Consider the following 26387-nt stretch of genomic DNA (forward strand, 5'->3'; position numbering starts at 1 on the left):
GCGAGGAGAGCAACGGCCAACGGTCGCGCTTTCCCGCACGCCTCTCGAGGAGAGAGCGGCGCTCTGCGCGCCCTCGGTCTCCGGATCGTCTGACCTACCCTCTCTTCCACCACCTCGAAACGAACGAAGGAACGAGCCAGACTCCCACCCTTTGCCACCCACTCGCCCCTCCAGCCTGACGAACCACCCCTCCAGTTACCGCCGCCGCCGCTGCCGCCGCCGTCGTCGCCACCGCCGCCGCGATACATTGCGATACAGGGTTCTTGTCTCCACGCTGCCTACCTACGTGCAGGATCAGCGCTCCACCAAATCCATAGCCCATTACACCACTAGGCTACCAGACACCGCGTCACACCAGTCCCCCGTGTCCCCGCCTGTCCGTGTCATCCGCCATTATCATTTTTTATCCGTCGCTTGTAACTCGCGCCGAGACACACTTATTCCACCCCTCACCAACGTTGCACCAACACACCTACACACGACTCGCCGGCCGCATAAACACAAACAGCAGCGGGACGCACGCGTACAAATAAGCACCCTTACGACGAACGCGCGGTACCCCCTTTCCGTTCTCCGGCGCCTCGCGTTCGACGGCGATTCCGCGTGTCGCGGGAGTGACGTTCTTCGTTCGGCAGTGTGACAAGTTCGACGACGACGAGTTCGACGAGGCAATTGTGACAGTTGTGCTACGAGTGCGTATGCTTCGAGTGCGCGGCGTACCGGTGCGCGGCGACGTGAAATCGTTCTTCGAACAGGCGCCATCCGCTCGGGAGCAGCCCAAGGAGTGAATAGTGCTCGTGTCCGTCGGCGATCCGAGCATCCCCGAGGTGTAGCGCCTAGCGAGGAGTGCGAGGATTTGCGAGGATTCCAGTGATAACGATTATATCAGCAGGACGCGTACGGCCAATTGGCACAATTATCCGTCGATCTGTTGACGAAGCGAGAAGCTCGTCTCGCTCGAGTAAACCGTGGAATTCGGCGCAAAACGGCTCTGCTCGCTGAAGAGTCCCGATAGCCCGCAGAGTATCGCCCGATTCGTATCGCGATACATAGGTGGAAACTCAACGACAGACCCTGACTGATATCTGGCGCGCATCTCTGTCGAGATAAAAGGATGTTTTGAAGCAGCTGCGACAATCCCCCGGATAATTCGATTGACAGGATAAGCGCGCACCTGGTACCCCACGCAGTCTGTCTCGCACATCCCCGACTTCTTCTCTCGCCGTTTAATCCATTTACTCACCGAATCGTGTCCCGTCCCTTAGCCTTGATTATCCATCGATCGTACATCTTGCCCGCGACACGACATTTCCGAGCGCACGGCAGAGCGACGGAGTCCGCCGACGAATCCAGCCTTCCTTCGCGAGTGAAAAGTGACCGGAAAGTCGTGGCCGGACGCGCTCGCGATCGTCAGCTCGCGAACGCGCGAATATCAACTATTCCGGAGAGAGCCGACGACCCAGCTACTCTCGGTGCTCACCACACTCGACGTCCGCTGCGTCAAGCTTCCGCGACAACTCGGGGCCGCGCGACACGCTGACGACGAGTGACGCAAGGTGAAAGTAGTTGAACTCAAGCTGGTGCGAGCCACGTGAAACTGCTCGCTATTTCGCCGGGCCGCACGGATCCTGGAGGCTTGAAAGCCCCTGGTTTCCCGCGCACAGCACGAGCGAAGCACACACAACCACCCCAACCAACCAACCGACGAGTCGACCCACCGCCACCAACCCCTACACACAACAACCCAACGAAGCATCCCCCACTCTGAATCGCACAACAGCCTGAGCGGAAGTGCTAGTCAGTCGGCGAGCGACCTTCCAACATTACGGGTTAGGTTCCCTCTTTTTCCACCCGTCGTGTCTTTCACCTCATTTGTACGATCGCGAGGACCGGCCGCTTTGTTTGATTTACCCGTGTGAAGGAGAGGTAGAGAGAGAGAGAGAGAGCGAGAGAGAAGGCGCGCGAGAAAAGAGAGAGAGAGAGAGAGAGAGAGAGAGAGCAGGCCGCCGCAATTAAGGGTGTTAATCCTCGTACAAAGATCGGAAGTAACCGCCACTTTTTATTTTTTTCCATGTCGTTTGCGCGACAGTAACGTTCGACCGGATTTCTACGATCTTTATCTATCACACATCCGAAGGATACTCTCTGGACAGGGCTTAGGAAGGATACGGGGAAGGTGTTGCTGGAACGATTGAGTGATTGTCGTTTCTCCTCCAGTTGTGTGCGTGTAACGCGAACGTCTTCGACGTGTCTCTCCCTTCAACGCGACGTTACAAACGGAAACCTGGCTGTGCGACGTGTACGACCGCAAGTGTTGTTCACCGTGGTCTGTTCGTCAACTGGAAGATGTCAATAGATTGAAGCGAGTACGCAGTTGTGTAAATTATATACGGTATACGCGAGGCACGGTAGCACACACACACACACACACACACACAGACGCGCGCGCGCGCGCATCGGTATATCCGACTGTAAAGCGGGAACACACGTTTTATGACTTGTATCGTCGAATCGAGTGACACAGGACTGCCCGACATCCGTTACAGATCGCGGAGGGTGAAGCTGACACATGCTCTGCCAACTGCGAGGAAGATACCGTCACTTTGTCGATTTATACGATGCGATGAGGCGTGTTCAGCTGTTGTGCATCGCGAGCGACGTGACGATCATTCGTGTGTTTGTTGAATCCTGAAGCACGTTGTTATCGCTAATTTGCCACTTAGTAGCCGCCCGTGCGATGATTTGTTCTTGAGTACCTCGTTCGGCCAAGAGAGAGGATTAGATTTTTCAACGGCTACTGGGCTGTCGCGGGCTTTTCTAATTCACGGGGACGTATTTCGCACGTAGAGAACAAGCAACCTGCAACCTGCAACTCTCACACACACACACACACACACACACACACGCACACTCGTAGCGGCACACTCGAAGACACAGACACACGGAAGCTCACCCAAGTCGACCACGTGGCCGTGAAGTGAGCGTCGACTGCGCCAAGAGTAGTATACGGTAAACACACTCCATAAGAAGCGGAATTCGACAGGACCGAGCGTCGTTCTCAAGAGGATCTCCCAGGAATTCGCGACAGAAGCGCGAAACTGTTTCAGACCTTCGAAGACACACGTTCTGCCCCGATAGCGACGAACAGCGTGATCAGTGTTAACGGAACGCGGCGCTAGAACAGATCTCGAGGCAGCAGACTCGAAGCATCCAAACGGCTGGACTCAACTCGTCGGAATACATTCCCCTGCGCAAACAGCCGGCCTAGAGCAAGGACTGTGCGATCTCCCGGCGACTCTTTCGATTCGAGTCAACAACCCGCCGCGCGCACGTCAGCGTACGTCAGTCTCGTCGTCGCGACAACACGCACACGCATACGCACGAACATACACGCGCAGCCGAGAGATAAGGTCGAAGTGAAGCGCTTCGGGATTTTTCCGTCGATCGTCATCGTCTGATCGGAGAAGATTTGGCGCGGATCAAGCGTCAGCGTTAGCCACGCGCAAGTCAGGAGTCAATCACCCCGAGTAAACAGCAAGGTAGCAAAATCCCGCCCGCAGGCAATCGTTCGCTCAAAGAGGCCCAGGTTGAGGTCGTTCAGCCCGGCTCAACGATCGGCGTCAACAGGACGTATCAACAGGCCCCCCAACAAGGAGGGTGGGCGCAGTGGTGCAGTGGTTGCCGGAGAGCCAGCGAGCTTGGGGTGGCCTCGTCCACAGGCGCCTTGGCACCGAGCGCACCGGGCCCCGGGGCTGCGGTGGTGGGTTGCCTGGTTGGGGTGTACCCGTGTTCTCCCTCCTCCACGGGGCCCAGGGGCCCCCTAACTCATCACCTCCAGGCTATCCCGAATCAGCAACAGCCGATCGGCTGCCGTGCCTGTTGCTGCGTGCATAGCAATCACCAGCCAGCTTCGGTCCAGCTTACCAGTCAGCGGGGCGGTCTATCGCTGAGGGTAGCGAGGGTGGCGTCCACCACCTCCGTCCGAGCCGCCCCCTACGCCCACCCCCAGCACCAGGGGCTGGGGCAGGAGTGCAGGTAATGATAAATCATTAAACATACATTGTAGCTTCACTTCGACACGTGTATATATATATACATATATATATATATATATATTACTACCCCCAACTACTACCACTACTAGTACCACTACCACTACTTCTGTACTACTACTACTACTACTACCACTACTACTACTACTACTACTACTACTACTACTACTACTACCACTAGTGCTACTGCTACGCTTCTACTCTGCTCGTCGTCGTCGTCTCGAGGCGGTTACACGACAAAAATAATAATAAATAAAAAGAAACACAAAAAGCAAAAGCAAACAGTATAACGATATACGTAGTAGAGAGCACGTCGAAATTAAGAAAACAAAAAAAAAGTAAAGACAAAAAAACACGGTTGATGGAGTAGAAAGAGTTACCCAAAACCAAAAACGCACGAAAAAGGTGTAGGGAGGAGACGGGGGCATTGGGTGGAGGTGGTGCGCACATCCTCGGCAGCCCGATGCTGTTCGTCCCGTTCACGGTACCCACCTTCCCCGCGACGCATCATCAGACGACTCATCCCGCGCATCAGTCGCATCATCAACAGCTGCAGGCCAACACCCAGAATCCGGTGCAGCAACCGCAGCAGCTCACCCAGCTGAATCAGCTGAGCCATCTGAATCATCAGGGCATCGTGCCGGCAACGACCAATCAGCCGACTATACACAGCACCAGCTGTTCGCCGCAGCAACAAGCAACGACACCGAATAAGGTAAAAGCACCATTCGATTGCTTGTTCGACGCGACACGTACGTAAACGGAACGCCATCGAGAAGTATTAATACGTCGCGTCGCTTGGGGTGGGATATGTACGTGTATTTGTATGTACGCACGTATGTGTGTGTGCGTGTGCGCGCGTATATGTGAGCGAGTGTAGCGTGTTTTGTAAATGGCTGTCGTAACGCGGCAAATATCGTAATGTCATCATCGTCATGTCGTCATCATCGTCATCTCGTTGTAAATTTCGCTCATACACCCGTTGATTGTATTAGACTGTATATAATGTATATATTAGCAAAAGGGCACCGTATTATAACTAACAGCGCGCCGCTGCATAGGCACTACAATGATAGCTGATTACCGCGCATAACGCGATTATCCTCACATAAGTACGCCCGCATTAATCGGACAAAATGCGCTTGACTTTATGAAGCTCCCCCACTTGGTTTCCTCTAACGCAATGAAACGCATTCGAGTCTCATCGATGGTGATTTCAATATGCCTTGTTATTACGTTAGCCGGCATTAGCGTCGACAAGATCGATTGCGTAGACCCTGTAAAACACGGAGGTGATGTAGAGACCGTTCTGTGTCAACAGTAGCGATTAAGAAGCGTTGCGTGAAATCTCGGTGTCGGCGTCGGTGCCGCTTAGTGTCGCGCGTCGTGTTAAGCACCGTGAAGCCTGCGATTGACTTTGTCTAATCAAACGTAAAATCGCGTCGGACTGAATTCGACGAGAGCTTGAGAATTATCCGCGGAAAGGTACGAGGATGTTATGAATTTTCCCATCTTTTAACCCTTTAACGCCTACTGGTAACTACAGTTACCAGAAACGCATTTAAGTATCCATAACTTCTGTGAAAAAAGGAGATATTTTCGTTTTCTTTGCACCTGCACTGTAAAGGTGAATTCTTCCTCTGAAAAATGGTATATAGATTGTATGTAGATTCGGTTTAGTCTGTTTTTAGCTCAGTTTTAATGATAACATGTTTCGTCAAATTCCAAGTAGGCATAGTCAGCATTGTTACTGGCATCTAGAAGCGCACTATAAATGAATAGATTGGTATCTGTTATAATTTTATACATTTGGAAGCTCTCTCAGATGCAAAATGTGAAATTAAAAGAATATAGAAATTCAAAATGGCGTATCGGATATGGCGGACACAAAAATCGAGAAATCAACCTATTTTCGTGAAACCTGGTGACCTACAGTTCTTTATGCGGCGAAAAACGGAGGGACAATTGACTATCTAAATGGCGATTTATAAGATATTCTTCTGAAATAGTAAGCTTGACGCTCTGAATGATAAACTTCACTCACAAATATAACAAAGTTTCAGCTCAAAAATGTCAAGCTGACTATCAGAGTTATGTCGTATAGATTACCCTTCATTTTTCTCTGTACAGGTTGCTCATTTCGCATATGCTTTTAGGATCCAAGTCATATTGACCAATAAACAAAAAACGAACGATAGAAAAAACCAAACTAACGAAACCAACAAACGAAGAGCGGAAACTTCATGTACTCATTTATTCAGAAGGTAGTTTTTCGTAGATATAAAATTCTGATATTTTTTTTATTATCACTACTTATAGTCTCAATTCAAAAAAACTCAAATTTTATTCTTAAGACACTTATAAAAAAGTCGGACGTTAAAGGATTAAAGAATTTTTCCTTTCTTCAGAGAACGAAATTCTCTCTCTTTCTGTCTCTTTCTTTCTCCCTCTTTTCTCTCTCTCTCTCTCTCTCTCTCTCTCTCTCCCCCCCTCTCTCTTTCTCTAAACAGAATGTACTCTGCCATTTTGACTCACTTCCCGCGCAGAATCCACCCCTTTTGGCTAATGCTACGTATTTTAAGATATATTTTAAGTTACAAGAGCCACGTAACGCCTCCGCAGTGCCTATTATTGCAGGATTAAGATACTAAATGTATCGGAAGAACCGTGTCTTCGTATTCGCGGCGTTTCTTCCGTTGCATAGACATCAGCGTAAATATACCGGGTGCGCGGAGCGTGCAGTATGGGGCCAAACGTTCGGGACAAAATAGCGCAGTATTCGCGTCGCGTTTAATATCACTCGTAATACCGGGCTCGCGATACAAGGCTCCGAAGCGTACTAATAGATATTTATTAAAATTGGGGCCGACAGTCACGATCTATAATCTATATAACGAGAGGGATCTCTCCTTGGCTGTGTCCTGCGGGCCCCGAACGACCTCCTCCACCGCTCCGCCGGTATCGGCCATGGTGTCGGGATTGTTTCTTCATTTTTCTCGCCCGCGCTTCTCCTCGCAGCTATGCGCTTTTATTATCCTGGCGTAGATTCAAGTCAATTTTCTTTAGCAAGCCATAACTCGCCGGAAGATCCTCCCGAGAAGCACGACGGCCGATGCGCCGTAGTGCAAGCAAGACGTCACGGTGTTGGCAGCGAGAACGCGGTTTAATTCTTGAAGTCTGGCAATCCACGGGTGGTGCTTCCTTTTCCGGACGAACGGGGGAGGAGGGGAGGGTTGGTCTTCGTCTACTCTCCGTAGTTGTAGCGCACTTTGAAAAGACCCTTTCCGCTCTTGGCGCCGGCGCGTCAATGAGGAGAAAATGTGTATCGCGATCTCGCGCGCGAGTCGATTAATTACCGAAAAACCGGGCTCCCGAGATTTTTATGTGGTGCGACAAGCGGGAAGATATCTTCCACTTTCGACAACTTTCGAGGAGGCTCGCGTTTCAACGAGATTTCTCGGATACCCGTAATGCGGAAAGATTGACAGGCCTCGGATCATGAAAAACGCATAGCACGTGCGGCGCGTACGTGCGGTATGCGAGACGTTTGATCAATAAACGATGTGCGGAATGATTCTTCCGTCGTCCTGCGTGTACAGCGCGTTCAACGTATATATATATATATATATATATATATATATATATATATATACTATACGTCCATTTCTATTACGTACCGCGCGTATAAAGTGCGCAACGTCGTGCAAACGCACGTGAAAATGTCGCCGTCGACTTGATGCACGTGGCAGGGCCCCCCTCTCCCCCCTCTCCCCCCACAAGCGTACTGCACGGCTAACGTTTACGCATTACACGCGTGTATATGCACTGTGTGTGATTTACTTAGCAACGGCGTAGATATCCGCGTTGTGTGTGTACGTATATGTACACGACGTTATATTATATATATATATATATATATATATATATATATATATATACGCGAGCCACGACATCCGTACGTATTAGAAATTCGGGACGTTTACACGTGACTGTAAAATACGTGCACGCTCTGTGTATATAAGAGCGTCTCTTAAGAACTGCGCGTATAAATTTCAGTAAATTCAAATTTCCGCGGACGTGCTTAAAAATGAAATTTTAACTTTCCGCACACATACGCGCGATTTATTCAGACCAAGGCGGACGTTTCGTTCCCTCTCGCGAGCAACGTTTGCCTAATCTCCAAAAGTACGCGTAATCCCTGCGCATTTTTGCCTGCTGAACGGACGATCGTGCAGTGTGATGATCCTCCCCCCCTCTCTCGTTCGGTTCCACGATCCTGCTGAAAATTAGCCGCTGTTTGATCAAACATGTATTTGTTCCTTCGCCGGCATCCGCGCTCACCGTAAGCGTATACGTTTCTTGTAACAGCATATAAGATGAAAAACAGAAGAAATGCGGTAACACCTGTTGCCAGCGGAGTCTAACATCAATATTTAGTCATGCTCCGATAGCATTATCTCGTATCGACGTTACCCATTGGGTACATGCGACCTAACGCGATATGTCTCGCAAACCTCTCGCGGTATATACCCAGCCATTGCTACGTCGAGAGACAATCTCGTCCGAGCATTCAAATGTCTCTCTGACATTTGTCCGTTAAACGACATTTAAGATATGAGCACAATTATCGGTATCGAGTGAAAATTCGCGGAGAAGTATCCCTGCAAGATAAGCGCGGAAGGCGCTTTCTTAATCCAATAAAGGGTTACAAGTTCGCAGGTAGGCCTTTACGGAGGACCGAAGTACGACGAAGCACTGGGAGGGGGGGGGGGAGAGTGGGAGAAAATACCAGAATTTCTAAAGCGAAGGAAATAGCTGCTATCCAGGCGGGCGGGGGTGCAGGCGGGGGATAAGGAGGGTGCAGGGGGCAGGAAGACTTTGAGAGTTGTTCACGTAACTTTATTAATTAAAGGCCGTTAGTCCTTGTTGCTCGATACACCTTATGTAGCCGCCACGGTCATGGCTCCTCCGCGCAAAGAACAAGCTCCTCCGTCTCTATTCCTCTCTCTCTCTCTCTCTCTTCCGCTTCTTGGTGTCTTCGTCAACTCGCTCATCCGCGTATCGATTATCGTCACTGTCCACTGTAGTCACCAATAAATAATGCCTCGCTAGTGGGGATTCGTCTTTATGTATCGTCGCCTTTCCCTCGCGCTCGGACAAACTGCCACTTTTGCCACTTCCTTTTTTCACCGGCTCATGTTGCCGAGCCCCGTTGAATAATCCAGGGAGTAGACATTGATGTTTTATTCGCGTGAGTAAAGGCAAACGACAAAATGCCATTGTTAGCAACGGCAGAGACATTGAACACGTCAATTAGGATATATCGTGTAACGGGACGATTACCAAACTCCAACTCGAACTTTCTCGTTTATGCCAAACAAATTTGCGTTTTATTAATTGAACAATCGTTTCTCGCAAGAGTACACCCCACCACGCTGACAGCCTAGGGAGTTATCGAGGAGCTGTAGATTGCGGCGCACACATGAAGCACACATTGTTGGGTACTACGATCGGCGAGCGAGATCGTTTCTCGATCCTTTATGGTACACTTCCATCGCTCATACATTGGATCGTACAGAAAAGATGAAATGTGGACTGTGCGTACCTCCTTAATTTGCATCCTCGTCACCTCCGCCACCACTTCCTCTCCCCCTCATCTGACGTGTCCGCGGAGCGTCAAACCGAAAGACAAGTACTTAGCGCTATCGAAGGCCCCCGCCAGCGGCGGTATCACGCGAAGGAAAAAGGCGACTCATTCACGCCACTTCATCGTCTCTCGTGTTCTCTCGGCGTTGCCTCCGACGCAACAACCCCGACATCCATCATCGTCACCCTTTATCGTCGTTTTTCGCGCAGAGGGAGCGCCTCATGATTGCCGGCGCGCAATATCGCGCCGCACATGAGCGCCGAATTCTTTTTGCGTCGCGCGCGCGCGCGCGCGCGATACGCACTTTTACGCGCCCGGCTCTATTAGCACCGCCGTGTGGAAAACATCGCGCGCGACGATAATTACGAGCCGGCTGGCGAACGTAACGAAAAGAGCAACAAAGACGCATCCGACAAAGGATAACCGGTTAGCACTTGTCATAATTAGGAAATTGCTTTTTGCATGGTAAAAATGTGTTGCGGCAAGGAAGAAAGTGCAGAAGGAACTCATTACGGGGCTAGATAGGTTGGGGTGGACCGTATGCCTGCCTGCCTGCCTGCCTGCCTGCCTGCCTGCCTGTCTGTCTGCCTGCCTGCGTGAACGCGAGTTCGGTGGTTGCGGGGGTTGAGAGGGTGCCGGTAGAGTCGGTGTCGGTGCTGAGACTGAGTGGGACATTCGCGAGGGGTGGCCGGAGGGGGTGGCCTCGCGTTTTCAAGGGAAAGCGACGAGGAGAGGTTGCCGGTGGTGGCCAGGGGGTGTGCCGCACGGGGAGAAGATCAAAGCACTGGAGATGATTTCATTACGACACGCCACTCGTCTACTACGTTGAAATATCAAAAGAGTGGCGGTCTCACACAAGTATGGCAGTCGGTGACGCGGCCCGGCGCGTGGAAGTTTTCTGCACAATGCTCCCTTCTTGTGCCGAGCTAAAGAGACCGGCGCGGCTCGCGGGGCAGGGGCGAGGTAATACAGCGAGAGAAGAAAAAGTTGGCTCGTGCGGGGGGCGAGCCGTCGCGCGTTTTTGATTTCGAACTCTGTTTGGTCTGTTTGGCCGCGGGCTGGAATATTATTAGCTCAAGCTGCCGCCGTTTATTGTCGAAATAAACCGTGCGCTGCGGATATTCGAAAGACACCGGGCCTTGCGCAATCGTCGCGTTATATTTCAGACAGATCCTCGGCTGGACGAGCGGATTAATGCGCGATACGCTCCATCGTCGCAAACCGATACAGTCATCGGCCATTTTGCTCTTCTCTGCGTAAGGCCAAATGTGATATCTTTGTGTCGCGTTAATAAAAAGTATTAACTCTCTGCGTGGAAATGGCACGTTTCATTACGATAAATCTTCCCAAATTGCTATATATAATTTTACGACCCTTTATTTACCTCTCTTGCCGTGATATACATGCGATATTTTGTAACGGTAACTATAACCCGTCTACGGAAAAAAAAAAAAAAAAAAAATCGGCGATTGGTATGTACCATATTGTGTTACGTGTCCTGGGTAATGAAATAAAAGCGTCCTGTATTGCGCAAGAATAGGAGGAAAAAAATGCAACCAATCACGTTAGATATTGTTCGATCTATTCGCATCAATCAGCAATCAATTACGTTATGTATCATTATTCGATCTATTTGCGCGCTTGTGATTCACTCGTCTCTAATCGCGGTCTGGCGAAACGTAGAGTTTATATGGATATTGCTGCAAAACACTGACGAGACCTGCGATACCTGCCTGTTATTTTTCGCGCACGTTTCATCCGTAGAATTCTACGCGGCGATTGATATCGAGTTTGTCAAATGCGTGATACGGGAGTGTTCTGATTGCCTTCGCTCGCTATCGATTTTGGAAATGTCTCGCGGATCTCAGAGTGAAAAATTATTCCCCGAGGAGCACGAAGAGAAGACGGTTCAGGGGGGAAATTAGCATCGGAGGAAGAAACACGACGCGAAGAGGAACAAAAGCTGCCCCGAGAAATCCAGTGAAATCAATCGCAAGTGAACGCTTAGAAATGATCTCATTGTGAGGAGGCGCCCGCAGAAATGCTCGACATAATGTCTTGGGCTCGGCGAAATTAAATCGCTCCCGCTTTGTTTTTAATTACATCGAACTAATCGCCCTCGACACTCGTTAAATCCGCGCACCTTTGACCGGTCGGATAAATTTTACAAGCCTTTGTATTTTTAATGTCCTTCTCCCAGCAGCCGTCCATTTATTCGCCGTTTATCGCGCTCTATCTCGCGCGCGCGCGCGCGCGCGTAGCTTAACGATGGGCGCGGAGGAAATCACAATCGTCGACATCGCCCGCGAGATACGCCGCACAATTTCGCGTGATTTCAATATGCGGGAATATTCTCAGATCGATGTGCAAAGTCGTTTAGAGTCGCGCACGGCCGCGCGCGCGATCGTATGTGCGCGCCGAAGGGTATACCCAGGCCGCCGGACCGGCCAGTAATTAAAACGAAATTCGTAAAAAAGAACGGCCGCACGGTCCGTAATGGATACAACGTAATGGATACAACGCACAGCGGGGGCTATCATAAAATTTTACAAATGAGCGTGTGCGCCCAAGCGGTGGCCTGCGCGAAACGCCGGCGGGGGGCCGCGCGAGAGAGCAAGCGGCCAGGGAGGGCTGGGGGGGGAGGGGAGGGAGCAGGGGGAGACCGAGGCAGAAATAGAAAAAAGACGTGCACCTCCCTTCCACCCCCCCCAAAGCAGGAATAAAAACCACGCCGAATAGCACTGCGCCGCGCGTTGGTGTGTGGTGTGTGCTTGCTCTTTCTCCTGCTTCCTCCGCGTTTTACCCCCGTGTCTCCGCGACCACCTCCACCGCCATTGCCACCGCCGCCGCCGTCGCCGCCGTCGCCGCCACCACCACCGCGACCATCACCGCCGCTGCCGCTACCGTCACCGCCGCGCTCTGCTCCCGTACCGCGGATACAAACAAACAGCGGGTCATACAGGCGAAGTAACAAATGCCGGACATTTACATTTAGCAGCGAGGGTTCTGCCGCTGAGAGAGAGAGAGAGAGAGAGAGAGAGAGAGAGAGAGAGCCCACCCCCCGTCACCAATCTCCCGCTCGTATTCCCGCCGCCGCAACCCTTTTCGACCAAGTCTGTCTCTGCCTCTCCTCTCGCTCTCTCCTGCTTGTTCTCTGTTCCTCTCGACCTCCATATCCCGCGTCTCCACCCTCGCTCGCGGATCGTCCGCGTCCGGTAACGAGGGCACACGTGTACGCAACTTATATTATGTACGGCGGCTCCCGCGCACTCCACAGTTAGCTCCGCGCCGGGCTTTCTGGCACTTGCAAATTTTCCGCTTTTAAATGTTAATTTCGACGTAATCGATGGCATTTCCACCACGGCGCGGGTGTCGGCGTACTCTCGCTGACGCCCTTTGCCCTTACTGTTTTCTGTCCGGCAGTTTGTCGCTATGGAACACGTTGGTCTAATGCGCCGGCCAGCATACCAAGTAGAGAGGAGCATCCGCGATCGGGATTGCGCGGACGTTGGCGTAGATAAATTTCGCGCGAATCATATCTCGTCTCGTCAAACACGTCGGTCTTTTCATCATATTTTTTTCTTATGAAATATTCAGGAAGATGAGAGGAAGAGAGAGAGAGAGGAGGGGGGAGACGGAGCAGAGATCGCTACCGCTCTCAACGACTTCCGTCAGCCGCTTGTACCGTCGAAAGAAAAAAGAAGAGTCACATATTCTTTGAGGGCCGCAAGGCTCCTTCGCAAATGTCGTTGATACAAAACGTGAGTTACATTTGGCTCTGGAAGAGAACTTGCTTGCTTAACGAGCAATCCGCTGGGGTTTTTCGTCGTGCTACACAAATCGGTAGAGCAAGATTGATAATTATAAGCTGAAGTGACGGGCGAACTTATCAATTAGGCTAAAGAGAATGTTTAAATCCCGATGTCCATCGGGAGCAACAGCAGCACGTTACGAAATACGTCGTGCGTGATCGGTAATTTGATCAACACGGCAAACGTGACAGAAAATAGATATGTTCCGCGTATCTCCAAGTAGGTAGGTAGGTATCCGAACGATATCCAGCTAATACTGACAGCCGATCCTTAGCCATTCAGAGAATAACGGATATGCTTGGCTGCCTGATAAGTACGAGTGTCCAATTATTTCCTGTTAACCGTCCGATTGTCGTCCATACCGATGCAGTGATACTTCTACCTCGAAATAAGCGATGTAGCGATGGCGCCGCCTCCGACAATTGCACTTAATATAATTATAAAGTATCGATCCACAATTCTGCAGAAGAGGGTGGAAGACAAGAGATTACTAAACGTTTCGTCTAAAGTCATTAGTCCATCTTCTAATAGGTTTTATATAACTGTGACAATGTTTTCCAACTTTTTCTTCTTCTTCTTCTTCTTCTTCTTCTTCCTTCTTCTTCTTCTACTTTTTCTTCTTCTTCTTCTTCTTCTTCTTTTTCCTTTTCTCCGACAACGTATTTCACAGCTGTATTTTTCCTATTTTTAATGCATGTACCAGTGATGTGGAGCGAATGTTGTGCCTAGAAGATTTCCACGATTGAACAAGCAACTGAACCAGCGACTGAACACAAACTTAACAGACTCGACGTGTATCTTCTTTCAATGGACGCTCATTAAAATGTAACCCCCAATTGAACGTGAAATTATAATTCCAGCCGTTCATTTAATCATTGCAAGCTATGCAGCAGACTTCAGTAAACAAAATATCTACATATTCTCTGTCTCTCTGTCTCTTTCTCTCTCTCTCTCTCTCTCTCTCTCTCTCTCTCTCTCTCTCTCCCTCCCTCTCTCTCTTTCTTTTACGGTACATACTCATCTCATTTGAAAATTTACTTCATGCATATTAATTACCCTCTCATTTGGCTCGTGCATCTCAGCCTCCTTTATAAACTAACCGCTGATCCCGAATAAACAACGAAAAAACAATATAATCGCATCCTTCCGATTCAATGAAGCGCTCGTGATCGTCTGCTAAGCTGATCAACGACGTACGACGTACTTCCGCTTCGCGTGGCAGTTAAAAGAAAAAAAAAAAAAAATCACGAGACGGAGAAAGCGACAAAAAACAAAACGGCGTCGGCTAAAAGAGGTCGGGAAGGGAAAGAACGTGGGCAACATACGAGGGTCGAAGGGTGGAAGGGAAGTGGGTGTTGGGCGATGGTGGCGGCGGCGGCGGCAGCGGCGGCGGCGGCAGCGACGGCGGAGGTGGAGCGACTCGTTATGCACGAAACGCATTACTTTTATCTCGGGCAAGCCGAGAGTGGCGCCGAATTGCAATCAATTTTTTGTCTTTCTTCTTCAGCCGCACTCATCGCTCACCCTCTGCCTCTCGCTCAGCCCCATTCTATCCGCGGTCCACTCAGTTCCGTTCCTTTTGGTTCCGTTCTGAACTGATCCGGACCTGCGCCGCGTCGGCCTGTGTTTCGTTCGTCCATCCGTCCGTTCGTTCGTTCGTCCCTTCGTCCATCCGTCCGTTCGTTCGTTCGTCCCTTCGTTCGTTCGTTCGTCCGTCCGTTCGTTCGTTCGTCCGTCCGTTCGTTCGTTCGTTCGCTCGCTCGTTCGTTCGTTCGTTCGTTCGTTCGTTCGTTCGTTCGTTCGTTCGTTCGTTCGTTCATTCGTTCGTCCGCTCATTCGTTCAGGATGGCTGGCTGGCGTTACCCCGTGCAACCGGAATTTGCATCCCGGATCCCACTATTTGCATTTCAATTCCGCGAGACTCTCGCTACCGCTGCGACCGCCGCTGCCGCCACCGCCGCCGCCGCCGCCGCCGCCGCCGCCGCCGCCGCCGCCGCCACTGCCAAACGGCGGGTACAAACATAAATACGAATTCAAGGGTCCACGGGCGGCGCTATATACCGCCTGACATCGCCGGCGAGTCAGTACTCTTGTTACGCCTAGTTACTCTGACCATCGTCCGATTGCTCGCACCACTTATCCATTATCGAATCACAGAAGGAGAATCGATATATCGATGAGTCAGGGCACGAGCGATTGTTCAATACGTTTGTAGCCGTGTGTGAATACTTTTCTGGCACAGACGCCATTTCCTTTTTTCTCAAAGAGACAGTAGACAAATTGGCGAGGAGCGGTAAGACGCGATTTCCCGACTAGAAATTTATCCCATGGTCCTGATCGAGTTAACCTCATCTGGACATCAGGTCCCAATAAGATAATATTATCCCGACTAGAAATTTTGATCAGGTTCACCTAACATTGATAAGAACCTAATAGAGTGAATGAAGGGTAATTCTTAGTAAGTCAGTCCTTATAAGGTCCTGATGACAATTAAGAATAAAGGAAGACCTTTATAAGGTTATAATGATTGGGACCCTAATGTGACCTTATAAGGACTGACTTAATTAAGATTACCCTTCATTCACCCTATTAGGTCCTTATCAATATCAGGCGTGTCTGATCAAAATTTCTAGTCGGGTTGATATTCAAATTTTGTATTTCCTTTGATGCGGTATCTAGAGCGAGAAGAAAAGAGAAGAAAAGAGAAGAAAATCCTCCAAGTGGCGCGAATTATTCAATTCGATCACGAGGTCGACGTTGCATGACACTACTTAGGACGGGGTCGCCGCCGGCTGAACGCGCCAGTAGATTTGGATCCTTTACAAGCGCGTGATTCGTCATAAATAGCGGATGTGCATGTAATATAAACGAAGAATTCGCGCTCGCAAATACGGCTTGTAACGCAAGCGCCTGCGATTAGGAGCGCGGCAAAAACGCTAATGCCGGCACGGCTCCTAAACTTCGTGGCACGGTATATGCCATGATTTATCCCCGCCGCTGAGGGGATTTATCCGTGTACGCAAACACAAGTCAGTTGACTACAGCGATTAGCAGCGCACTGTACTCGAGATCTGCAGCGACGTTAAGCCGCGTCGAATACCACAGCCGCACGTATTTTATTGCGAAGCCTGTTCCAAAGTTTGCGTTCAACAGACGATGGATACCCGTCAACTCGACGTTGACTCGACGCTCGTTAACGTTAGCGAACGGCGACGGTTAGTGATGCGCGACGGTCGTCCGATAAATGAAGTCGTCGGTCTGCCTTGGACACGTCTTGCGCGGTATTTCGCGGACGTTGCGCGGACCCGGTAACCGCGCAAAGTCTCTCGTCTCTGGCTTCTCCGCGAAGGAAACTTTGAGTCCTGCCGTGGCACGAAACAACACTCGCGCGACGCGACGCGACGCGACGCGACGCGACGCGACGCGAGGCTTTCCTCAACGTGCTCGCAACGTCCAAGTGGTCACATCCGGTGATTTATCGGCACTGATACACGGATAACGGAGCCGCGTATCGCAACGGTATAACTAACCCCTTCATTCCGACGGGGTCCCTAAGGCGATGTTCTCTTCGCTGCTCACAGTCCGATCGATCACACATACGCTCGCTCTCTCGCATCGCTGTCGCCTCCGTTCGTTCGCCGTCGCTCTCGCCTTCTCGTGCGTCGAGTTGGCCGATCGTGATCGTCAAAGGGTCGCTCACTCGTAATCAGTCGTGCGAGGGCTCACGCACGTTCTACCGCGACTATCGGGGTCGTTAACCCCCCACCTCCGCGCCCTTTCCGCGCTATTCCACCGGTCGATCTCTCTGCAACAACATGCAGACCCTCGTCCAGAGTCGATGCCTGCCCTCGAACCCCTTTCACGGGCAGCTGGATCTCAGGTGAGACGTGAACGAACAAAAGAAAATAAGAGCAAGGGCGGGGCGGGGCCGGGCGGGGCGGGTGGACGGGAGGGGGGAACAAAAATAAAGATCATGGAGGAGGTATCCGTGCGTGCAAAGCCCTTTGCTGAATTCGCGACTGGATTATTGCCCGATGCTTAGCATATTCTGGCTGGTACGGTTACCGTATAGCCGCCGCGGAGATCCAGCCCCGCTGAGCACGTAAAATGTCCGCTGTCGTCTGCCGCTCCGCGACACCACGTTAAATGAAGCGTTCAATTAATCCGAGGGAAATTTACCGTTAAGCGATACGCGCAAATTGGCAACGAAAATATATAAAACAAGCGTGCGCGCGCACGCGCGTGTGTGTGTGTGTGTGTGTGTGAGTGTGTGTGTGTATACGTATTCAGATTTCGTTTTCTGCATTGATCCTTGCATCAGCCTGTTCGATAGCCTCTCGAGTATGAAAGAGAGAGAGAGAGAGAATTTCGCGAGCGTCAAATAATTTCCCGCAGACGCACAGGTGCGTCTTATTTCTAGCAGGTGGACACCTGGCCGATGTCGTCTCGCGCCGACCGACACGTAGGAGACAGCGTACGGTTTTCCGCGCGCGTTATCCTCGCTCCTCTTCCTCTTGCGGCGCCTTGTCGCGCTGGGAAAGTAGCGCGGCAGGAAGCCGAGGGCGGCGAGAGTAGATTGCAAATGAGAGCTTTTGCAGCGGCTATATTTCTTGCTGAGGTTTTTAATCCTGCGTGCAATGCGATGCCGGCCCGACAGGCAGAGCCGTCCGAGCTTTGCTCGTTCTTCTCCCTTTTTTTCTTCCTTTTCCGCCGCCCTACCCGTTACCACCCTTCGCCGTCGCCGCCGCCGCCGCCGCCACCGCCGCCGCCATCGTCGTCGCCTTTGCTGCAGCCGAGTTTTCTTTTGGCGTGACCGCTCTTTCTGCCAAGTGCTCGCCACGTATAAAATATTCGTTCGCATTGTATTTGCATACTTACATATAACTCGCTGACATGATGGAGGGTTCGTATGTACGCGGCGGCGGCCACGTTGAAACGAGATTCCAGACGGTAATATTCTATTATACAGACGTTTGTACACGCCCACGCGGATGTATATCAAAATTGTCAGTTCGACTCTGGGTGAATATCATCGCGATCTGACCGTCCATGTCATGTCAGCGCCGAGCTGACGGCCACACACACAGCTAAAGCGCCGCGTTTTCAATATCGGCGGGAATGGCACTCGGACGAAATTAGAAAATTACGAAGCACCTCGCTCACCTCGGAGGTCTCTTTACCTCTCTCTCTCTCTCTCTCTCTCTCTCTCTCTCTCCCTCTCTCTCTCTCTCTCTCTCTCTGTCTCTGTTTCTTTCTATTTGCCGCTGACTTTGGTCGCTCCGTCGTGGCACTGTCGACAATAATCGCATTTGTAAGCGGCGGAAGGAATAACGTACGGAAAAACGAAGGATGATTCGAGCGCAGTCGATGCGCTCAGCCTCTCGGAACGATCGTATTTCGCGTCGTACAATTTATCCGTTTACGAGTTTTCTGCATCGCAGCTAACGTTTGTCTACGAGACATATTTTCTGGCTTGCGAGGATGTGATGCCTCCCGTGGGGAAGGCACCGGAGCACCTGCTTGCTCCCAAGTTGGTCCTAACGCAATACCGTGCGCGTTGTACTAGAAACCAGCCATTCGAGCACTGCCGCGCACACTCCGTGTATGCATGGGGTTCAACGACATAAGCGTAACCGTTAAACCGTTAAACTTGAATAGATAGACGCATGTATTGTTAATATACCGGAAAAACCGCGGTATGCAACGCAGAAGGATAATTTATCACAACGCGCGACGTATCTTCCTCGATGGACTACACAATGTCCGTATCGATTAAACAAAGGTGTCACTAATTATTCTCCGACGTGTGACTGTCAGTTGTAATTTTAATTGAGACTCCGCACACGTGCGGAGCGTAACGAAAGAGGATTATACAGTTTCCCGGATATATACGCCCCTCAAAAATACCGGTGAAATATTTAAGATCGTTGAATCACGCATCTCGACGGCGCGCGCGCGCGCGCGCGCGCGCATAATGTGAGGTAATGATTCGAAATTACACTTTTTCGAATGCATCGGCCACACACGGGAGCTGCGATAATCAGATAACCGTTAGCCGAATCTAAATTTATTTCATCGGTATACAGTTGGCTTTCAGCGTTCGATGATAATGGGATAATCGATGGAACTGTCACTTCGTACAAGAGGCGCTTCGATAGGCGGGATTCTGCCGTATTTCAACGAGACAAACCAAAGCCACAGTACGCAGCGTTAAATAATTGCTTGGTATCCGTTCGATTCTCGAGGGTGATTCGAATGGTAGGGTTGCCGGTGTAACGGGGATGAAGGGAGGTTGGACGAAATGGAAAACCACGAAAAAAATTGAAGCAACAAAGAGGCAGAAAAGAGGAGGGAGGACGGGCGAGAGGGAGAGGGAGAGAGATAAGCGATAAACGAATCAACGATCGTCAGCCACAGGCTAACCACTGACCGAGCCCCGACCACTTGACGCCAACGAGAAATTGAAAATGGAAATGTTTAATTGCCCGAAAACACAAAGCTCGCTCTGACACAACGATTTCGGTACATTTCTAATGACCACTCTGGCCAGCATTTCCCGAAAACGGGATTAGTGATTAAGGAAGAGCGAGCGCGCGAAATGAAAACAGAAAATCTCGCGATTGCACTTTGCGAGACAGATGCGAGCAAGAGTAGAGAGCACACTTTTTTTTTTTATTCACACAACTTGTCCATCGAATATCAAAAGCTGCTTCTGATTCGAGTCCGAGAATCTTGCGTGTGTGTGTGTGTGTGTGTGTGTGTGCACAAGTATTTAAAGGAGGAATTACATACAGAAGGCCGTTTTCAAAGTCATTTTTACGAATCTTTTTTTAACAGAAACGGTAAGATGACTGAACTTGAAATTTTCACAGTGTATTCATTAATGTTCAAAATATAAAGTAAATTTTATTGAATCATAAGAACCGATCCAATTTGTAATTATAGATAAAAATGCAATCATCCGTTTGCGAACTTTATGTTTGCTGTCGACATAATTCCGGGTCTCTCACTACTGTGAAACCAAAAAATAAGACAGATTTTTAAAATATAACGGTTGCCATTACAGCCCGTATCAAAATGAAGGCAGTGAAGCCAAAGCCAAGTTTGGAAAAATAATGACTGTATAAAAAAAATGTATCGAAAATGAAACCTTTTTCTTTTAACTTGTAATCATGTTTAAAAAAATGAATAAAATAAAGTATAACTGTGTTCGAGGTAGGGGCGAAAACCACATGTCTAATGAATATTGTGTAAAAATTTCAAGTTATTCGGTTCAGTAGCTTTTGCGTAATCGTGTCGACGGTTTAAGAAAATGGTGTTTCCAGATAAACGCGTTTAAAGTTTTATGTGTACTTTCCATATTTCAAAAGAAATATTATCGCTTCTAACACGCGTGAAAAATGTAGAAAATTGATAAACTCGACAGACATCAAATTTATCAAGCCAAATAAGATCAATAATGGTGAATTTCACGTGCGATGGCGCAATTCTGATCAAATTTTAATATTACACACTACTCGAAGCAGGAGTTATATTGATTGAATCGCAGCAAATAATTCCATATCTTGATTTCAATATAATAACAAACAAAGTATTTATATCTGCATCTTCTAATGATTCAGAGTAAATATAAAAGAGAAAAATATATATTACATCTTAAAGATTCTGTTGTAAAATACGGTCATTGAAAGACACGATCTCCTGATTATTTCGAGCAATGTGTGAAAAAAGTATAATTAAATCGCATTGATCTTCTCGATATTGCAAGATATTGCAAACACCCATCACCATAAAAATGTCTTTTCTTTTCTGACTCACCGATACACAGCAGCCAGAGTCAGCCGCGTTCTGCTGCGGATCTGTAACAAAAAATATAGTTTCGTTAGTTAAACCGTTAGGTTAGGTTAAAAGTTAGGTTAGGTTGAGTTCGCGGAAGCGCGCTCGCGCAGATACAAATGTTGATCCTTTGCCATTGTAATTCAACAGCTTTTACTCCAATCACTCGGTTTTCGATTGTGGTGAATCAGGAAGAATTGTACAAACGATCAGTGAACCTCACCTTCAAGCCGACTCTGCTCGGCCCGAACCGGATCCTCCGGTGCGGCATCGGCGTCCGTCGAAACTGCGTCCCGATTACCGCGGCTATCGCGTGGCTGCAAACTCCAGCAGATCTGTGACAAAAAACGAGTTTCCTCATTAGTATTACAGCGACAAATGCGCCCTGCATCAAGAGTGCGAAGACTCGAGACTAAAAATTAGCTTCTTCAATTTAACCAAGTTAACCAATAAAAGTTTACCTTTAAAGATCATGGAACACTGCTATTGCTCAAGATGTTCCGGTGTGTGTTCACGCACACACACACACACACACACGCACGCACGAATATTACACGTTACACGCGCGCGTACACTGTGATCGAGCGTGAAAATTCGGAAATTATCACGCGCGGCGATCCGCCGATCCGTCCGCCGCCGCGGCGTAAACAATAATGGAAACGGTCGCGGCAGTTGCGTACTTATGAACATGTTGTTTTCAAAGTCGCGCGACCTTGTCCCGCCAGGACGCGTCTCAGAGAGCCCGTGACGTTGTATAAAACTTACCTTTCTAAACAAAAAGGTAAAAATGGCGTCAAGTACACGCGCAATACGTATTGTGTTATTTTTAGAAATTTCAAATTATTTTTTTTCAAGTAATGTATGTAACATAAAATTTTACAGGTAAAATTTATAACTGTAATAAAACTCTACAACACTACTCTACAAAAGAAATGGTATAAACGGCAATGTTTACGTTTTTACTACTGTGTATACCTCGCGTCGTTCGGGCGCAACTTCGTTGCGCTTGAACTTGGCGCGAGGCACTACCGTGCCTCTTGATAGATAGTAACAAATTTATTTTATACTTCGAACATTAATGAATACATTGCGAAAATTTCAAGTCCATTGATCCTATCGTTTCTATTAAAAAAAAATTCGTAAAAATAATCAAGAAAACGGCCTGCTCCGCATATAATTCCCCTCTTAAAAAATCACAATAAATCCGTGACGGATTGGAAACACTGGCCCGTGGTAGCGTGACAAATTATGTCAGATCGTGATAGAGGGGGGGGGGAGAGGGGAGAACGGATAGAGAAGATGTTAGAGAAATAAGACAGGAAAGTCTCTTGAGAAACTGCCATAGACACGAGAATGTGATGAAGGCTCGAGTCCTCCTAAGCCGAGGATAAATACAGGAATCTTGTTATTTCGCTCAGCTACCGACGATCTTCCTCGCGGAAGGAAGCCGAGGACATGCATTAACCCTATACGTATTTATCTTCCGGCGCTAAAGCGTGTTGCGAGTGCTACCTCCTACGGAATATCAGCCGAGTTAATTAACCACGCCAAGAATCGAGTGATGGCGTACATCAGCATGCATAATAGAATTACACTCTCCGCGTTTGCCCGAGAAGATGAATTATTTTTACGAACGCCCCGCACGAATCCTCATTTTACCCCCGTCGAAATTTGATTCTCGCTTTGAATAAAGGAGCAAAAACAAGAGAGACATTTTTATGACGTCGCGCACACTTTTGTCGCACTTTCTTTTTCAGCCGCATTTTTGCGCGATTAGCATACATCTCAAAACGTGCGTGCGTATCGTCTCGCGCGACGCAGAATCTCGCTTCGCTCCTCCAGCTGATACTGCACCTCGCAATTTATAACGTGCGTATTCAATTTAAGTCGATCGTCATGATCCGCGAGACATTCTTTCGTTTATGAAAATACGCTTATAAACCTACCGCGCAACAGAAAGGTCTGCCGGAGCGTGTCTTCAATTTTACCTAATAAAATGGGACGTAGCGCCTTGTTAAGCCACCCTTTGGCGCTTACTAGTAAATTAATGAGCTCACTGCAACACTACACCGTGCAAACCCTTATACCATCCCCAGCCACCCTAAGGCCCACCGCCTCTCTCTACACTGCCAGTCTACCCGCTTTGCGCGATCTCGCTCTCCCTCCTCTCCCTCTCTCTTTCCCTCTCTCTGTCTCTCTCTGTCTCTCTCTGTCTCTCTCTCTCTCTCTCTCTCTCTCTCTCTCTCTCTCTCTGTCTGCTCGGTCTACTCTAGAAACCAGCATTAAATCATACATCAGCGCACGATGCGGCCAGGGGTGACGAGAAGGGGTTGAAGAGGAGTAAAACCGGGAAAGCCAGGACGGATGGAGGTGTCGCATCTACTAATAATCAACCAGAATTTGAAATTCTGCGTGGTTTATGGTCATAGAGGAGGCGGGTGGGCAGAAAGCGCGAATGGCTGCAAAATTCAACCACTCCAGTGGGATAATAATACTTGATGTAAAACTGATGTACATACCAAATGGGAATCATATCAACGGGCTTATATAAAGCGCGTGAAAAAAAATATACGCGAGAAGAGTTGCGAGATAAAAGGCAGTTGGGATGATCCGATAAATCGATCGGATGAATCAATCCAATAAAATCGTCGGTTTTATTTCCTTCTTGGCGAAACAGACGAAACGGCCAATTTTACGTCGTAATCGTTCCGCCGAAGCTCGAGCAATATACCGGCGAGATCTTTTTTTCCCTCGTTGTATTATATATACGACGCGAGAGCGGTGCGCGTTACCCTTAGGATGACCCAAGTGTGGTCAACTCGTGTAATCCCCTTTAAAACCGACAAGAATTAACTTTAGTACATCGCAAATTCGCACCGCATTTCACGGCTCTTATGAATTTAAGCGTCCGCCGTCCGTACTCCCGGGAGGTGCAAAGGACGCTGGAAAAGGGTTCACGTGTGGTTACGGAAGAGAAATCCGCGGTGGAGGAAGGCGGAAGTAATGAGAATGCTGGAGTATCTGCGAAGTAGACGAAAGTGTGAAAGTGGACAGAGAAGGACGAAGGGGATCAAACTAGAAACGAGTAGCAGAGATAAAAATCACACAAATGGGAAGGCAAACGAAGCGAGTGTCGGCGAAGAGAGATGGAGCGGGAAGCTCCATAGCGTGTAGCAAAATTGAACGAAAGAAATTTGCAACGCGGAAGAAATTTGCGACTTTGTAAGAAGCTCGAGACATGACTCGTTCCCATACAAGATGAAATACAATTGTTAATCTCAACTTGCGTACAGTAATTGCAAATTGTAATGGACACAACATTAAGAAGAGCTTGACCTAATTAAACGGATAAAATTGAGGGCAGAAAGTAAACACAAGATGGCTGACAAGATGACACATACGCAAGTGGAATAAACAAAGACTTTGCGAATGTCGCGGAAGCGACAAACAGAAGGTTACTGATGTCATATAATATGGCGTCGTGATTCTTTCGTGTCTACAAGAGAGAAAGGAAAAGCGAGAGAGAGAGAGAGGAGAGTGCCGCGTAAAGAGCTGGTTCGTCTTCTTTTCCGTCTTCCGTCGCCGCGCGAACCGCTCGTTCGGCTTCGTTAACGAGGCCATTTTTCATTCTGCGAATGAGAGAGCCGATTTCGTTACCAAAATGCACCGGCCATAGTAATCAATTACTTTTCCGCTAACGATCGAAGCATGCCTGTGATTTGTACGCTCGTGTAGCACCGCACACACACACACACGGTCAAGTGTGCGCGAATGATTTCGCGTGATTAAATTCCGGCCGCGAGTCTTACGTAGGCAATACAGATGCAAATAACTTAATGCATAATCGAAAGCCGGTTAATTCGTTGTAAGATTTCGGCCTACCGACAATCTAGCCTCGTAAAACTCGCGACATGTCATCGCATACTAAATTTAGGCCGCTTTTGTGACTCGCATGTGACCCGACAGTATTCATCGAGATTATTATACGTCATGTACACAGTGTGCCGCGGGTGCTTATTAATGTCGTTCCTGCATCATCGATCAGGCGTACTACTGGCAGCACGGTAGAAAATTGGCGCGCAACGCGGTTACGAAACTTTAAATAAACCATCGGGCGATTTAACGAGCCGCTCTATTTCGAGCCTTTAAATTATTCTACCAGATTAATTTTATTTTCAACTCGCTCGCGCGCGAGCGCAGCGGCGCGTAGATAATCGAGGGTTTACTCGGAACCGTATCTTAATCGGCTACACTGTTACACCCCGATTCTTACGTTACCTTCGTGCCACTACCTGGGCAGGTGCGAGTACGCCGAATCAATCAGCGAAACGCGAGTTTGCGTAATTTTATCGCTTCGACGAATAATAACCGACTTCGAGTCCGGCCGGAAAGTTGCACACGCTGATTTACCCGATGGTAAAATTAATTAAATCAATCAGATTAATTAGTCGCTTGTTTCTCGGATAATATATTTGTCCGAACAATTTGCCCGCGCGTGTGTGTAATTCGAAATGTGAAATTACTCGAACGTTCGTGGTCTTAAACGGCGATACATAAATATCCGTTATTTCTTTCGCTGGTATAATCAACGTGATTACGATCTGACGCGGGTGCGCGCGCCACACATCATATGGTGCTTCGCGAAAGCGTGGAAATTGGACGCTCACCATTTCGCGTTGAAGTCCATCGACGTTCGACCGGGTCCACCGACGGAACCCGCCGCCACATACCGAACTGTATCGTTCCGCATCCGGAACTCCGTGGCGTCCAGCCTCCATCCCGGATAGCCCCACGTTGATTGGACTTCACTTCTCTACACTTCACTACGCTCCACTAAGCTCACGCGCGCGAACGATATTTACATTTTAACGGCGTTTAACGAATACCTCGAGCGCCGTCAAAGAAAGATTTGGATTTAACTCGGCCGAAATCTACGAATTCGATTAACGGCGGACAAGATTGTTTTGCGAATTTGCCGTGACACGTTAGTGACTACGGTATTTCACGAACGCGAACGAAACTGAAAACATCCGGGGAATT

The 26387-nt window shown here is 49.0% G+C and overlaps 1 protein-coding gene across 6 annotated transcripts in view; it reads left to right on the forward strand.

The window, feature by feature from the left end:
- The first annotated feature begins 1973 nt into the window (after positions 1 to 1973).
- Positions 1974 to 26387, forward strand: part of LOC105192538 (nucleolysin TIAR) — a 472885-nt gene continuing 448471 nt past the window's right edge. For 4 of the 6 annotated variants that reach the window (XM_025298465.1, XM_025298464.1, XM_025298462.1 and 1 more), the window contains exons 1-2: positions 1974 to 4035; positions 4458 to 4767. In XM_025298465.1, the coding sequence (XP_025154250.1) occupies positions 4516 to 4767 (252 nt within the window). In that variant the 5' untranslated portion in view covers positions 1974 to 4035; positions 4458 to 4515. Of the gene's footprint in view, positions 4036 to 4303; positions 4768 to 26387 lie in introns of those variants that run through there. The other 2 variants (XM_025298467.1, XM_025298463.1) reach the window with 2 other exon arrangements.

The sequence above is a fragment of the Harpegnathos saltator genome, unplaced genomic scaffold (assembly GCF_003227715.2).
Source record: "Harpegnathos saltator strain DR-91 unplaced genomic scaffold, Hsal_v8.6 scaffold219, whole genome shotgun sequence".
Taxonomy (NCBI): domain Eukaryota; kingdom Metazoa; phylum Arthropoda; class Insecta; order Hymenoptera; family Formicidae; genus Harpegnathos; species Harpegnathos saltator.